Here is a 17,888-nt window from a genome sequence, read left to right as displayed (position 1 = left end):
TAACTGACCTCCGCCGGTAGAGTATTATGGTTAAGTCTTCTAAAGGTTGGAAAGTCAACTGTAGTGTATTTTTTTCTGATTAATAGTGGATCTAAAAATATTAATTGTTAGAATAGATTTTTATGTGTATTTTATCGATTTATCTATGAGAATTTTTCATAGTGTTAGGTCGATTATCTAGAATTGGTACCAACTAAAACAAACTATTTCACTGTATGTTGCCTATTAATAAATTTTCTTTTATCATTCTCCACACAAATTCGTTTCGTTTTTATTACTACTTTAAAATTGAGTCTTTTCTTTCCCGGGCTGTTGGTAAGGATTGTGCTGACTACCATTTCATTTGTGCTTTAAAATTTATCCGGATGACAAATAAAATTTTTTTTAAGGACCGAATCAGTCATAATTGTAAGATTTAGATATGAATTATCAAAAAAAAAATAAAAAAATTGGGCATTGTTTTAGTCTGAACAATTTATAACGACACATAAACTGTCTAAGAATTTTAAAACTATAAGCGGTGTTTTAAAAACATTGTAAATTTTAGGGGGCAAAATGAGCATTTCAACGAAATTAGTCCTTGATTTGTTTTTCATAGAAAATTTGGGCATATTTTTTTAGCTTCTCTTGGGTCGGGCTTGGTATAAAAATAGCAAATAAATCTACACAAACCCGAACGGATCCGAGATCCAGTCTAGAAAACCCTCGTTCAGGTTATCCGCTGCCGATCGCTTCGAAGCCCTCTCCCATGGCGGTCTCTCTGCAATCCGCCTACTGTCGCCCTGTGGCACTTGACCACAGGCACTCTCCCAGGTGAATCCCTTTTCCCATCCCTCAATTTCGTCTACTTGTGCTTCCATGTAATGCCGCTTTTTCTTCCTTTGTTCCGTTGTCCTTGGCAGCTTAACCTTCAAGAGCTTTGCTGGCCCCAAGTCAGGTACCGATTCTCATGTTTTGGAAGAGATAGAGATTCTCTCGGTAGACTAATTGTTTCTCATTTCACCGAAGCAGGTACCTTTAGGCGTGGACCTTCCAATGTTAACGCTGAATTCTATAGTAGGGTTAATCAAAGCATCTCTTTGAGGTATGATTTTTGACTGTCAATTCAAGCGTTGATTTTTCTTGTTCTGAAATATTTTGCAAAAGCAGCGGGCCACAGTAAAGTTCGTCTTTATGTTTTTCTCATGGTTACTGTCTGAAAAATCTGAGCTTGTTTGCTAGCCGAATTTAATTTCCTGTAATCTAACGAGATGGGATTTGATTTCTTTATGCAAAGCTAAGTTGTTACTGTCTTATTTTCTATAGTTACTGAGGTGGCAATTCAGATTATGTTATGCTAATCACATAACCATGTCAAAAGCAGGTCATGCCAATGTAAAACTATGCAAAATAATATAAAACTATAATATGTTTTAAAAATTAATTTTACATGATTAAAGATTGATTGAAGCTTCTAAAGATTCTGTAATGTAAAAAGTTATTAAAATTAATATAGCACATGTCTCCCATTTACATACTCAGGTTGTGATGTTTCACTTTTAGGATTTGTCTCTCTTAGCTGTATCTTTGGGTCACGTTAAATTATCTTGGATTATGGAGTCATGTCCAATATTATCTGAATTAATAGTAATTTGATCAAGTAAGCATTAATTAATTCCTTGTAGCATTGTGTTGGAATGGCAAGCAAGGAGGAATGTGTACTACCATTCTCAGTGCCCCATATTCACTCCGCAACTTTTTTCTCTTCGTTATTGCTTCTTGCCAGCTGGGAGTTGAAAGAAGTGTTGCATTGGTGATGAGGTGGGGCAGGACAATTTGCTTCTCCTTCTTGGAAGTGGGACTGTGATATAGACTATAAAGCAAGGCTGAATAGAACAAGTTACCAGCTTCAAGACATGGAGCACGAGTACTGTATTATCCTTGTTGACTGACTGATGAGGATTATCCTTCTCTGAAAAATGGATGGAGGATAGGTTATCTCGGTTGATTCTAGTCTCCATTGGAATGGTCTTTTATTGAAAATTTACTGTTAGCATACTCATAGGCATAATTATTATACTATGATTTGTTTACAACTATGTTCTCAACAGAAAAATATTAGAATATGCGGTATAATTCTTTATCTTGATGATATTACATATTCGTCCTATTTTCATAACATAGTCATCCAGAACTCTTATGTCCATTGCCAAATAATGAGATGATAAGCTTCACTCTGTATTATAAACTTTTTCCTATTGTAGTGAATTATGATCAATGTCTGAGTTATAGAAATGCAAGCTTTATTTGTGTGCATTCGCTGTCTGCACAACTTGTTCTTTCTGAGACCTTGATTATAAGGGTAAACTTTGTCCAAATTATGGAAGTTGATAGCATCCAGATTGATTAGAATGAATCCATTGATATTTACAGGTATTTCTCTTAAGATTTTTGTCTAAATTTTACATGGACAAATTCTGTCCATGGCTTATTCACAGAATTTTATCATGCAAATCATACAAAAAGTATGATTTTAACTGCATTTAGCATTCATTGAATAATTATGAAAATATACAAACTTCAGTTAGGAAATTGAAGTATGTTTCTGACCTATTATTTCATTCAATTTGATGTATTCTTGTGTTATAGTTTATCCATGTGAATCATGATGATCCCTTTACTGTATGTGATTGAAATTTCAGAGATTTTTAAAAATTGTAATAAATTTAGACTTTCAATTGGTTGCATGATTAAATGATAATATAACAAAAAGACCAGCTTATTGTACTTCTTTCTATAATTTATATTTATTGCATGTTTGTCACTTGACTTATTGCTTTTCTTATATGAATCCTTTTTATGTATGTTAGATATTCAGCAAAGAAGGGTTCACGGGGTCGGGTATTTATGATGCCCATAGGTATTCCAAGAGTTCCCTACAGAACCCCTGGTGAAGGAACTTGGCAATGGGTTGATCTATGGAATGCCCTTGTAAGAAGCAATAGCTTTTCTCTGATCAACTGTATACTAGATTGTATTTAATCAACTAACTAGTTGGTTTGTAGTACCGAGAGCGTGTTGTCTTTATTGGGGAACATATAGATGAAGAATACAGCAATCAAGTCTTGGCAACAATGCTGTATCTTGACAGCATCGAGTCATCAAAAAAAATATACCTCTATATTAATGGCCCAGGTGGTGATGTGAGTGCTTACTAAAGTCTTTCCTTTAATTCAACTACCTCTCTTAATCCTTTTTAATGTTAGCATGTTATCATCAATATCTCCTCCCTGCTCAATAATAGATCTAGCATTTTTAAATTTTTTTATTTACAGGACCTGCATATCATCTTACTATTTAATTAAGAATATGGACCCTTTAATAACTACTTTCGGTGAAGTCCAAAATTAAATTTTACGTTAATATCCTCTTTTCTTTTCTCACTTAAAATAATTTTAAAACTTATTAGTAATTTTCTCTAGTTGTTTTTCTATAAAAAATATACATTGTCATGATTCTCTTTAGTCCCACATCTTAGGATTGAGAACACCGCGAGTGAAGAAGCTTCTATAAATATTTTGGACCGGCAACGTTAGGAAGTATACCTTTCTTGGCCTTTTGGCTAAGATCAAGTGTAGTATCTGTTCTTATCAGTTTAATATCTGATATAAAAAACTAAATTAATTTTTTATGAGGGAGAGTTCGTTATAGTAGCTTGCTGCTAGGGTTCTCGACTGTTGCCCTTGCGTTGCACTACTTACCAAGTCGCATTTATGGGCTTGAGGCACTAATTTATGCATCTTCATGCATTATATTACACATGCAATGTGTGTGCGCAATGGCTAGTTCATATTAATTATTTCCTCACAATTTATTTTAGTGAAGGTTCACATTTTTTTTTATAGTTCTTTACTTTAAACCTTTGATTTTGAGGATTTGTGTCCACAATTCAAGCTTCAGACTTAATTTATTACATTCTCATTAATTAGCACATGCAAATTATTTAATCACTAAAGGAAATTTATTTTGAATATGTTGGTAAATTCATGATATTGAATGGAAGTGCCTAGGGAAATAAGGTATTGAATAACTTACAAAATTATTTAACATGATATTGAAAATGAAAAAATGTCTGATCAATGAAGGGTAAGTACTCTAGTTTCCTTATATAAGAAAAAGGAACACGTACAAAATTGTGCAAACTATAGGGGTACTAAAGTAATGAGTCATACCATGAAACTTTGGGAAAAAGTAATAGAAAAAAGATTTAAGGAAGGAGACCACGGTGATCGAAAATCAATTTGGGTTCATGTTTGGAAGGTCAACAATAGAAGCTATACATTTTCTTAGATAACTAATTGAAAAATATCGAAAACAAAAACAAGATCTATAGTATTCATTTACTTAGAAAAAGCTTATGATAGAGTCCCAAGAGAAATTATACGGAAAATTCTAGAAAAGATAAATGTTGACGTAACATATATTGAACTAATTAAGGATATATACGAGGATGTAATGACCAGAGTAAAGATTTCAGGTAGAGTAACTGAAACATTTCCAATAAAGATAGAGTTACATCAAGGATCAGCTCTAAGTCCCTAACTTTTTACACTAGTTATGGATGAACTCACTGCACACATTCAAGACATAGTATCGTGGTGCATGTTGTTTATAGATGATATTGTTTTGATAGATGAAACAAGTGAAGGAGTAAATGCTAAACTAGAATCTTGGCGGGAAATACTAAAAGGGAAATGCTTTAGATTTAGTAGAATAAAGACAGAATATATGGAATTTAAATTTAGCAATATTAGACGTAATGAAATAATTGTTAAGATAAGAGATAACGAATTGTCTGAAACTGAGAAGTTTAAATATTTAGGATTATTTTTACAAAACAATGGAGGGATTGAAAGAGATGTTTTACATAAAATACAAGCAGGATAGTTGAAATGAAGGAGAGTGTCGAGTGTTTTATATGATTGTAAAGTACCTCTAAAACTTAAAGGAAAGTTCTACAAAATCGCAGTTAAACTTGTTATAGTATATGGAGCTGAATGTTGGGCTATAGCTCGGGCACATGAGCAGAAGATGAGAATTACAGAGATGAGATGTTAAAGTGCATGTATGGACATACAAAAATGGACAGAATAAGAAATGAGAGCAGTAAAGAGAAAGTCGAAGTTGCATCTATTGAGGAAAAACTCCGAGAGACACGCGTAAGATGGCATGACCATGTACTTAGACGCCTAATAAATGCTCCAGTTAGGCGATATGAAACTATGACAAACACGCATATCAAACGATGAAGATTAAGTCTAAAAAAAGACTTGGTTAATAACAATAAAATAAGATAAAATTAATTTAAGTATAGATGATGATATAATAGGAGATAGAGCTCAATGACGTAAAATGATCAATATAGCCAACCCCACTTAGTGGGATAAGCCTTGGTTGTTGTTGTTGTTATTATTGTTGTATGTTGGTAAATTCATTTTCCATTATTTCTAAATAATCGTCTTTAAGCTAGGCATTCATGAAAACCTAAAGTTAAAAAGAAGTCATTGATTTTGCTCTTAGTAACTTAGCACTAGCAATTGAATAATTGTACATATCTCTAGTCATATTGATATAATGATTGCTATTTTAGGATTTTATTATGAACTTCTAAAAGGGAAACCTCATGCATGAAACTCCCGTCAATGTAGTCTAAATTAATTAAAATTATATGTGGATGCTTCTTTTCTCTATATTTATCCATTAGTTATGTTATTAAATAAAATATATACTTGATCTTATGGGCATGAAACCAAGTTTATCTTTTGTTCTTCTCTCAATGACTCTTTAAAGTTTCATGGTTTGACTTGTTAGCTCAATCCCTCTATAATTAGGGCAACAATGCATATCATCATCACCTCTTATAGGCTAATACTAGAAGATTTTCCTTTGTTCCCCATGCATGTTAATTCAATAAATAACTACCTTGATTTCCTAAACTCTTCCAAAACTTAATAGAAGTATAATCTGACCCTATACTTTTAACTACCTTAGTTTTAAAGTTTTTTTAACCTCATTCAATTTTGGTGTTGAGTTCGGCACTAACTATAGTTTTTGGTCTCTATATTGAATTTTCATTATTGTATTCATTAAATAGTTTGTATTTGCATCATCAAAAATAAAATTAACTTTTTTTGTTTTCATCTTTTACGCATATAATATTATCTCAATTGCTGCACTTTCTTTTCCTAGCTGTAATTATCAGATAAATATAATAAATTAGATAAACTAGATTCTATCAAGTATCATAATCAAGAAAATATTGTTAATCATATTGGTAAGAATTTTATGATTGGCTTCTTTTGCAGCTTACTCCAAGCATGTCTATATATGACACTATGCAAAGCTTACAAAGTCCCGTTGCAACCCACTGTGTGGGCTATGCATATGACATGGCAGCATATATTCTTGCAGCCGGAGAGAAGGTATAACTGTTTTTCCAAAAAAAAAAAAAAATGGTTGCAAGCATCCATTCTCTTGTAACATTTGCTTGCTACCTTCATTTCTGTTTCTTCTTCTTTATCATTGTTTAGGGTAACCGGTCTGGTATGCCTCTTTGTGAAATTGCGCTTCAAACACCTGCCGGAGTAGCTCGTGGCCAGGTTCTAACCCTTTTTGTTAGCTTTCTCTTAATGCTAATTTATAAGATGTTATTTCTTATGTGAATTTCTTTTAAATAGATGCGCTTCTTAATTATTTCACTACCTCCACTCAAAATGATTGGGATTCTCATTAGTCTATTCCAGCAATCACTGTATCTGCAACTTCTTTCAGATATGTGGAAAAGGTGATTGAAATTCATCATTTTGTTAATATTACACTGATATCTACACTACCTCCACTCAAAATGATAGAAACTAGTCTGTTTACCCTAACCAAAGCAAGAAATTTTGGGGGGCATAACTTTCATTTGGGATTCTCATTAGTCTATTCCAGCAATCACTGTATCTGCAATTTCTTTCAGACATGTGGAAAAGGTGATTGAAATTCATCATTTTGCTAATATTACACTATTTTCTCTTCTCCAACCCAAAAAAAGGTATCTTCCCTTCTTTAGATATTTCAACTTTGTTGCATCAATTTTTGTCTTCAAACGACCTGAAATACTTAACCCATACCATCCACTTTCTTATCATAGCTTAATGTTTACCAAGGACTGTAGAAGCTATAACTGTTTAATGATCTGAAACAGAAAGCTTCAAATATGCAGCCTCAGATTTTGGATATTTCTTCAATAGATAATGGCATAACCTATTGTCCTCTAGTTTCATTTTACACACAACCCATTTAGCATTCTTTTGTTAATAAATAAATAACCTATAAGGTTTTTTCCAGTGATCCTGATAAAGAGCAAGAGTAAAAATGGTCCTGGATCACTAAGGATATCTTACTCCAAATGATTACTCAACTAACCTTTTATGTTTACTTCTAATGCTGTACTTAATATTGCCACTCATTATTTACTGAAAATCAGAAGTGAATCCGCAGCTCAGATTTAAATTTGTTCTACTATTGGTTTGGTCTTTGTATTGCATGGAGATTACCTTGGGTAATCTATTTTGAAGAACAATGTTTAATCTACAATAGGCCCATCGTTCCATTCTCTTTGCTCTAAATATAGCCTCATTTATATATAGTGCTTGCTTTACAGGCTGATGATGTTCAGAACGAAGCAAATGAACTTCTCCGAATTCGGGATTACCTATTTAGCGAATTGTCAAAAAAGACAGGTCAACCTCTTGAAAGGGTACGTCTTCTTTTCCGTTTTTAACTGCATCTTTAGTAATCTTACACATATGATTAGCACATGCTGGAGCATGCATTATTACCAAACATATTGGAGTCCATGAGGGTCCAACTTAGTAGTTAATAAGTAGTACAACTTGAGTTGTTCTCAGTTTGATCTTCTGGACCTCGATATTCAGGAGAGTGAATTTTATCACCTGATTGGTTAAATGTGCCAATCCACGGAAGTTTGGCCAGAAGTAAATCAAATTTGTGAATACTTCAAAAAGTGATGACTCTTGAACAAACTTGAAGGATCCACTTCTGGTCAACAACTTGCATATGTTCTGGTGGATTGATGTATTTGATTTTATCCAACACTAGCACATCTTTTAACATCTGTAGTATTTATGTGGTAACTGCCGTTTGAAGGTGCAAAGTGGAAAATGATGCAATCATCTTGCATTTAATTTCTGTAGGAAATGAGAAAATCTTCTCGACGAGCTTGTAGATAAATAGAATAAAGATCCTTATGTGGAAGCTTTTTTTATTTGCCCGCCTGTTTATTACCATCTACTTGCATTTTGATTGCAATAGCATTTGGATGTTGCAGATCAGTAAGGATCTGGTGTATGTGGCACGCTTCACTGCACAAGAAGCTCTGGAGTATGGGCTAATTGACTGCATAATCAGGCCCTCACGCATCAAGCCTGACGCCCCTCGTAAGGAAACTCCAGGAATTGGCCGAGGCTGATCGACTCTTGCTTCAAACGCATCCTCACACACCTGATATCTTTACAGATGGATTTGAGTACATCTTTCAAGTTGGTTTTCAAGTCAGGCGTCTTGTAGCTCTAAAATCACAATCTCTAAGCGCACACAACTTATGTTTTACTCACTGTTCATTAGAGAGATAGTGAAGCACTGCTTCTGTAATTAATTTGTTTTTGCTGGTTTAAGATTAAGCCCTAAACATCCATGGAACTATGGACTTTCACAAGTAAAATTTGTTCAAAGTGCAAACTTTTTTTTCCCTAACAGTAAGAAATATGTTCATCTCAAATTCAAAAGGATCTCAAATAGCATTGCTTAACTTGATAAATAGCTTTGACTAGTATTTGTTAGCTTCCTCATTATTTGGTACATCAAATAGAAAGACCCTTTATCAGTATACTTCAATTGTGTAAACTCTGTTGTTAAAAGAATGGTACAGCCTGATGGTAATTTGGACCTTTTGTGTGCTTGCATTCCATACAATTTTTTTTTCTGAGAATTTTACCAGTGTAAGTATTTCACTAGTATTATCTCACCGTTCTTCCAAAAGCCACGTATGACCTCATCATCTTCTTTTGAATTGGAATTAGGTTTTGTGATGTTGATGGAGAACATTTTCAAAAGAGGTAATCATGAGATGTGCAAGGATACACAATAATTAGTGGACCAATCAATACGGAGCTTGAACATTAATGGGAAAGTAATTGTACATATCAATTGGCTTTTTACCTGGGACGGGGAAAAAAACTATATATTTACTTTAGAATAAATTAATTGCAGCTCCATGAGGGAATAGATTTGGGTGATTACTGAGGTGAGATTTCTATGATTAGGACTGCAGGGAGTTGTACCAAACCACAGTGGAAGATGGAGCTGAAGGACAACCATGTCAAAGAAAAATAAGTGGCCATAGTGAATTAGTATATTTTGAATTATAGCAAAAGTTTTCGTCCCAGATTATATAAAAAACAGATAAATTATAAGTCAATTTATAATAGACCACCAAGTGATGCTCATTGGTGTACGATTTGAGTACTTGTACGTTTTATAAGGGATTTCTAGTTTTGATTGGGAAATATTTTGGAATTAAAAATTCCAATTCAATAATTCAGTGAAGTCACACAGATGGTTACTTGCTGCTCTCCACTTCAATTGACTTGACTTACTGCTCAATGTTTAGCTTAACACAATAATTGATACATTGGTTATCTGAACTTTTTATTTTTAGAATATTGCTAATAAATAATCTGAAAATACGGGTAAAAATTAAAAGGGTGTCCGCCATAGTTTTTTATCTTAAGAATATTTTATTTTCAGCCGCTACACTGTCTATACTAGTGAGAGGTAGTTGCTAGCAATGTGATAAAATATAATATTTCATTCAAATTAAAATTATCATATATAAAATATAATGATATCAAAATATTTTTGTGTCCACTTGATTAAAAAATTTTAAACTCTATTAAAATTATTTTAACTCGACCAAAATCATTTTAAAAATTTTATAGCTATTACTAAATAGCAGCTATCACAATTATCTCTGTAAGAGTATTAGTTGTTACTATATTATAATAACTACTAAGTGGTTACTAAAAAACATTTTAAAATAATTTTGATCAAGTTAAAATAATATTAATGGAATTTAAGAATTTTTGCCCGATGATAGTATTTTATAGATAGTAATTTTGATTAGTGTGATTTTTTTATATTTTATCATATTAGAGCATCCATATCAGTTATACTATTCAAAAATTTTACCCTAAATTTTGGATAGGTTAACTAAAAATCCTCTGCATCAATTACCCTATCCATTCCCTAAATTTAGATTTGATGAATAGTAATTCTCTAAATTTAGGGAATGAAACCTTTACCCTAAAAATAAAATAAAATTTCTTTTTAATCTCTCTCCTTCCACTCAATATCTCTTCTTCCACTCATTGCATAAATATAATAATAAAAAATAGAAGAAAGAGAATAAAATAATAAAAAAATTAAGGATGATGGAAATTTTAGGATATTTAATGTAGTGTGTAGTGAAAAGTGATTATCTAAATTTAATAAAGTGGATCATTTACCCTAAATTTTAGATATAGTAATAGAGAGACTGATGTGAATGCTCTTAATAGTAGATAAGAATTATAATAACATTGAAAGTAAAAGTATTTTTGGGATAAAAAAATATTATGGAGCATTTAGTTTTTAAAAAAAGGAGTATTAATTTGACGTTATATAATGTGGGATGTTCTTTTAATTTTTGCCTTTAAAAAAATTCTTTCACTTTTACGGTAAAAGATGATTATGTTTATTCTCTTAAAGGATCCGTTTTTAGATTATGTGAATGGAAATAAATCATGATGTCAATTTATAATTGACCGTCAAGTGACTAGAGGGATGGGTGGAGTTTTTTCTTGAAAACATGCGTTAGCCAGGAATCGTTCCTTGCCTTCATTATAGTAAATTTGTCGTCCTCAAACTTATAAGAAAACCAAATAACTACAAACAAACAAACCATCGAACTAATGTAATTCATATCATTTTCCTTTTTATTATCCTGGTTGTTGTCCTATTATCTTTTAGCAAACATCCACCACTTGTTTCACGGTCAGGCATGGGACGATGAACTTGTATTACTACTTGCAAAGATTGGAAAAATGACAAAGAGTGAAAAGACCATGCCATTGCCAATCAAACCAAATTTCTTCATCTCAAAACTTGACTTAACAATGTAACTTATAATGGCAAGCCGAACGACATGCAAAATAGAACAATGAGACACCATTTTCAAGAGTTTAAATGAGATGGGAGTTCAAAATTAGAATGATCTTCCTCTCAAATATGAGAAAAAGAAAGTAGTTTATCGGACCGAATTGGAAGGAAGAAAACATTATGACATGCTTGTTTTGTGAATTGTAGTATTAAACTATTTCCCCCTACATTTTGACCTAATATTGAAATATTAAGATAATTCAATTATTTTAATTTGTTACTTATTTACATTTTTCATGCAAATATAGCATAAATCTCCACCGAAGAAGGATATGCCACTCAAATTTATCCAATTGCCATGTATTTATCTTAAAAAAATTAATTATATATATATATATATATATGAATATTAATTTAAAAATATATGAGTTTGGATATTAAATATTTAAAATTATGGCTAAAATAAATTTTAATGAAGATTTATTTTCATCAATGATTTTAATTTTTTACTATTCAAATTAATTTGGTTAGTAATTTTTAATTTTTTTAGATTTAATTAATCATTTTAATTTTTTTACCGTTAAAGTTAGATTTAGTTAATAATTTTTTATTAAAATTTGGTTGATAATTTGTTTTTATTTTTATTAAAATTTACTCCATAATTTTAATTTTTTACTGATAAAAATTTAATTTACTAATCAAAATTAAGTTTGGTTTATAAATTTAAAATATTTATTGGTTATATTTAATTGATATTTTTTTTATAGGGATTAGATTTTAGGACACTCTTAAATAATTCATTATATTGTTGATATTTACTAGCTAAATATTTTTGACTAGATAAATTTGATTGATAATTTATTGATCTTAAAATTAATAAAAAGGTAGCTTGGTTCATGAAGCTCCGCTAATGAGATAGTCTAGGGAAGAGTCTATTGTATACAGTGACTATATTTATTACTTGAACCTAGTATCTTTAGGTCACATAATAATAATTTTACCATTGCCTTAAGACTTTTCTTCATCAAAGTTCAAATTGATCGATATTTTTTTTAAAATAGTAATTAAAATGTATATTAATAATATTATAGTAATTTATTATTCGTTGTCAAATTAGTTAACATAAAATATTTTTAATTTTTAAAATTTTACTAATAAAGAAGTGAGGTTTGACTAAGATAAAGTTATTCCTACATAGCCTAGTTAGTCATTACTTCCAATTGTATAAATAATCATTGGTAATGTATAAAAATACCCTTCTAAATTTTACTAATAAAATTAAATGTCTCTAATAATATTTTTAATATTTTTTTTTTTAAATATTAAGACCTTAAGTTTTTTTTCCACCTAGGATCTTAAGAATGGTTGAGATGACCCTATCAGACGTCCGAACTTATGAGAGTCGCCCATCGTGATCGTCTACCGTGGATGTGTAGGATAAAATTATTATATATATATATCCAATATGCGATTGAAGGGGCCCATAATACAGTTAGCTATCGACGCTCCACTGTGGCCCCCCTCCTCAGTTGTCCATGATGTTGCAAAGGGTGACAAATATATAAAAGTTCATTTAGAAAATTAAGATTAATTATTAAAACACAGTTATAAAATAAATAAATTTTAAAAAAGCATGAATTAGGTTAGCGATTGATGGTGGCAAAAGGTGAATACGCTCGCCCCCAACGCCCCCACCAACTCGTCCAAGGGCCAACACGGGTTATTGATGTCTCAATGCTTTGAGGATACGAAGAATGACTCAACGCGCTTCGATGACCTCGGCGGTGATGGTACCTCTTGTAGGATCCTTGGCGGTCGGCTAGAGAGGGGTGAATAGTTCTGCGAAATAAAACGAACTTTCCTCGAAGTTTTGCAGCTTAATTAAACTAAGACTTGCATAAACAAAATAGAAGACTGAAAAAGAAGTAAACTAAGAGTAGAGGCACGAAGGGGTTACTTGGTTACAACCGGAGAGGTTGTTAATCTAAGGAAGTTGAAAGCTCAGTAACCAGTTTCCTTCAGGTGGAGAAGGCTCTTACAGCATTGATGACTCACAAACAAATAGTAGAACAAACTAAAAGCATTTTTAAGTGTTGTTGTGAACCATTGGGACCAGGGCTGTATTTATAGCCCTGGTCGGGACGTCTGAAAAGGGTCTAGGCACCTAAGAGGGGATAAACTTTTATCCCCGTCGCAATGGAACATGCCACGTTGCGTTCTGGATAATTTTTTGCTTCGGGCACCCGAAAGGGTTCCGAGCGCCCGGACCAGGTTCGGGCGCCTTGGATAGGTCCAGGCGCCTCAGACCAGCTCGAGGTACCCTGGACCGAAAAATCAACTTTTGTTGATTTTTGATCCTGGTTAAGCTGTAAATGAACCAAGCATTTGTGAACAAGCTTGGTGTTTGGCTTGGTAAGAGCTTGTTTATGTTCGTTCAATATACATAAGATTAATTAAACAAACAAGCTTGAACAACTCGTTAACTTAAACAAACAAGCTTGAACACATATGTGTTCAGCTCGTTAACGTTCATGAACAACGTTCGTGAACAATGTTCGTGAACAATGTTCGTGAACAACGTTCATGAACAATATTCATGAACCATATTCATTAATAAAACTCTTTTTAATATGCTAAATAAATAATAAAATAAATTTAAATTATCAAGCTCAATAATCAATCAAACAACTAAAAGTTTCAAACAATCAAACAAGCTTGAATTGAGAGCTTGATAACATCTAAACGAACCAAACTCGAACCAAGCTCAAGCCAAGCTCAAACCAAGCCTAAGCCAAGCTTGAATTGAGAGCTTGATAATATCTAAATGAACCAAGCTCAAGCCAAGCTTCAAACAAGCTCAAGTTCATAAAAAATAAACCAAGCCAAGCTTGAACACTCATTTCAAAAGCTTGGTTCATTTTAAGCTCGGCTCAGCTCAGCTTGGTTACCTTATCAAACAAGCTTGAATACCCCAAAGCTCGGCTCGGCTTGGCTTGTTTACAGCCCTAGTCCTGGTCTTCCACTCTATTTCCGCTCGCCTTGGTCCGGGCCTTCCGCTCCGGCTCCGCTCTCATTGGACCTAGTCTTCCGCTCTGGCTCCGCTCGCATTGGTCCAGGTCTTCTGCTCTGGCTCTGTTCTCTTAGGTGATCTCGGCCATCCGGAATATGGCTCACTCAAACCCAACTTCTGGTATTCTCGAGTAATCTTTCGCTCCGGCTTCTTGTCCCTCAGAAACGCCATGCGCCTCCTTTTTGTCCGCCCACATACTCTTCCCAGCACCTTGTCCCTCAGACACACCGAGCCCGTCAGCTCTTTTCCATGCCATCCTTCTTGCTAGCTGAGTCTTTCGCTCAACTTCCTGTGCTCCTAAGTTCTGGCACGCTTAGACACAGGGGTAAAATACCAACAGGACCTAATCTGATTTGGTTGATCACATCAAAACTATCTTGGGGGTACTTACACCTCCTACCAAGATTTCACCTTTTGACGAATACTTTGGCCATGACCCCGGTGTCCGTAGCCATCCCCTCATTGAATAAGCAATTTATTTTTGCATTTTCGACGGCGAGTCTGAATATCGACTCGCCGTGAAACTTCTCGAATGACTTGGGTACAATGGCGACGGTCATGTCGGTGTGCCACTGATTAAGATAGTGCATGGGAGACAATAGAATCGAGTGGAGCTCTAAGAGCACCAGATTGGTTAAGCACTTCGGTTTTCCCTTCATGAGCAAAGTGGTGGTGATGGGAGTGAGGGCGTATGCTCCCTCTTCCTTGGCGGATGCGGTGGTTCGGGTGAAAATCGAAAGAAGGAGAGGAGGAAGCAAGGGAAAATTAGTAAAATGTTAAATTATATTATTGCATTATCTAAGTTGAACCAAGTAACATTAGATTATGTTTTACTCCCCATAACCTTAGTTATATGATTATCTGGTAATCATATAATCAAGATAACTAAAGTTATTCAAGATAACTTGAATCAAACATATCTTAAAGGTAAAATCCTAAATGGCTTAATTGCAAACTAAAATAAATAAAAACTAAAACAAAATAAAAAAAATACTGCGCACCTTACACAGTCACACACAATGCGGTGCATATGGTTGAGGGAGTCCATAGTACAATCAACTGACAACGCTGCACTGCGGGATCCTCTCAGTTGTGAAGAGGTTACACGGGATACGATAAATTGCCTTTAAGTACCTAACCACAACTTCAACTCCCTCGTCAGTTCCACAGTCAGATAAAATGCGTTCCCACTCACTGACTAAACCTATTTCTATTCTTTAACTCCCTAATCTGCTTCAATTTACAAATTGCCTTCTTTCTTCTCTCTGACTCATTTTATACTCCTTCGACTTCCAGTGAATTCTCTCCCCGACTTCCACCCTAAACCGTAGGCGATCGTCTAAAATAATTCCTTCAATGTTGCAGGCAAAAATCGGAGAGGCGGCAGAACCCGACTTTCACCTTCAAGTGCAGAACTTAAAGCTTCAAGTGCAGAACTCGATTTTCACCTTCAACCCAAGGATCATCGACGAATGTTGGGTCTGAAGAAGCAAGAAGGTGGTAATCGAAATAACCAGAGGACTGCTAATGTGAAGAAGTGGTTTGCGTTGTATTTCGAAGGTATAAACAGACATATTCGAGTAGAAGGTAAGCTATATTTTTATGCCCTAAAATTTAACCGATTTATTATTTTTTTTTATAGAATAAAATTAAGATTATTGTTTGTATATGTTTCTGTAAAATGGTATGAAAAATTGAAGCTTTATTTAATGGGTGTTGTTAATTTTGTTAGGTTGAATAAAATTATGTTTCAGTGTTTAAATTGCAATTTTATGAATGAGTTTATAATGCATCTTCTTCAATTCAAAAAATTAATGAGATATGCGAGTTTTTTTTGTAGTGATTATCAATAAACTATGTAATGTACCCAAGTTAAGCACTTTAATACTCTAAAATTTTTAGGGTTTGTACTTTATGGTATGAATGGGTAAATTGTTTCAATTTTTATAGTGTCAATTCTGTTAGCTCGAGTAAAATTACTTTTGGTGTTTAAATTATAATTTTATGACTATGTTTATGTTTTATCTTCTTCAATTGAAGAATTGAAAGAGATATAATTATCAATACACGAGATCATTAATTAAATCTCTATTGTTTCAATTGTGTCCCAATTATATGCCAAGAGAATTCTAGGGGTTGAATGCGTCCCTTATTTTTTTTTAAGTGTGTCTAAATATATCCTTCCTGTTAACTCTGTTGTTTATAATTAACAAAATGAGCATGTGCTTCTTACGTGATTTTTTTTCCCTATACAAGCGAGCTGAAAAACACGTCGTAATCATCAGAGAAGAAGGAAGAGGAGTAAATAAGTTTGGATATGGTGAGCCATTTTAATATAATTTTAGTTTTTGATTATTTATTGAATTTTGGAAATAAATTGGGAAAATTTTATTGGCATTATAGGACAAGACATATGTTGTGTTTGTTAGACGGAAGCCTAACATTTATAGCACTTGGGAAGAAACACAAATGCAAGTTAACAAATTTAGCGGAGTTGTACACAAGTCCTATAAAACTAGTGAGAAAGTAGTAATAACATTTATTGCACACAAAGAGAAACAAGCTGTCACCTTTACTTGTGCTGAGAAGAAACCTTCAAGCTCAACATTTGTATCAAGCTCAACTGCCGCTTTGAGTTCTAGTAAACCCGACCAATATGAGATGCTAGCTAAACTTATGGATGCACAGTTAGAATTAGCAAATGAGCATCGTACCCATTGTTTAAAGGTTGCAAGGATGTTTAGATGAGATACAACAACAATTGAAAGCTCTCGGTGTTAGAGATTGCAGGGATGTTAGATGAGATACAACAACAATTGAAAGCTCTCGGTGTTAGAGATGATACTAAGTAGTTTTTTTCTTTGGTAATGAAGGTTGATGGATGTATTGAGATAAACATATGTGCTTATGTTATGTATTCCAAGCTTCTGCTACTTATGTTATGAATAATCTTCAAGCATTCTCCATATCTTCATTATTGGGACATGATTGAAACATTAGGAATATTTTAATGAATTACTCTTCAATAAATTGAATAATAAACTCAATTTAAACACTTTGTTGCCCAATTTTTTATGGTTTGTACTTTATCATATGAATTATAAATAAAATAGTTTTGGCTAAATTATTTTTATTTTTTAGTGTTGTGGATATTGTTAGTTTAAATAAAATTAGGTTTTGGATTTCTAGTTGTAATTTTATGAAGTGAATATATTTGTGTTTAATCTTCTTTAATTGAATGATTGAAAGATAGTAATTATCAATAAATTGAATAGCGTACTCAATTTAAATAGTTTGATACCTAATTTTGTATGTTCTGTACTTGATGGTATGACTGATAAATTAATTTATTTTTGCTAAATTGTTTCTTAATTTATTTTTATGCAGAAATGGGAAAGAAACCTCTAAATATAAAGGTGACGAGGAGCAAGAGAAAGAGAAGCAAGCAATTTTATTCTCATTGTTCACTGACATATTTCAGAGAAGTTGGATAAATGTTACCAAATTTGGGTAATAGACAAAAAGAGAGGATTCAAAACACTCCACTTGCACCATGGCTCGAGATGCCTAAGATGCC

The 17,888-nt window shown here is 33.0% G+C and overlaps 1 protein-coding gene and 1 pseudogene across 2 annotated transcripts; both read left to right on the top strand.

Annotated features, from left to right (window-relative positions):
* Nucleotides 1–657: 657 nt before the first annotated feature.
* LOC122056214 (ATP-dependent Clp protease proteolytic subunit-related protein 2, chloroplastic-like) lies at nucleotides 658–8,824 on the top strand. Of its 2 annotated transcripts, XM_042618047.1 has the most exons (10): nucleotides 658–813; nucleotides 903–937; nucleotides 1,012–1,084; nucleotides 2,850–2,970; nucleotides 3,045–3,182; nucleotides 6,345–6,461; nucleotides 6,570–6,638; nucleotides 6,717–6,823; nucleotides 7,688–7,783; nucleotides 8,375–8,824. In XM_042618047.1, the coding sequence occupies exons 1-10, from the start codon at nucleotides 749–751 to the stop codon at nucleotides 8,436–8,438; spliced, it is 885 nt and encodes a 294-aa protein (XP_042473981.1). In that variant the 5' UTR covers nucleotides 658–748; the 3' UTR covers nucleotides 8,439–8,824. The 2 variants fall into 2 exon arrangements, with proteins under 2 accessions (XP_042473981.1, XP_042473982.1); XM_042618048.1 differs by lacking the exon at nucleotides 6,717–6,823 and having other exon boundaries at nucleotides 659–813.
* On the top strand, nucleotides 3,581–3,760 carry LOC121968689 (annotated as a pseudogene).
* Nucleotides 8,825–17,888: the final 9,064 nt, after the last annotated feature.

Source organism: Zingiber officinale, chromosome 3B, assembly GCF_018446385.1.
Source record: "Zingiber officinale cultivar Zhangliang chromosome 3B, Zo_v1.1, whole genome shotgun sequence".
NCBI classification, from domain to species: Eukaryota; Viridiplantae; Streptophyta; class Magnoliopsida; order Zingiberales; family Zingiberaceae; genus Zingiber; species Zingiber officinale.
Note: the sequence above shows the minus strand (reverse complement) of the source record. Positions and strands in the feature narration are given on the sequence as shown.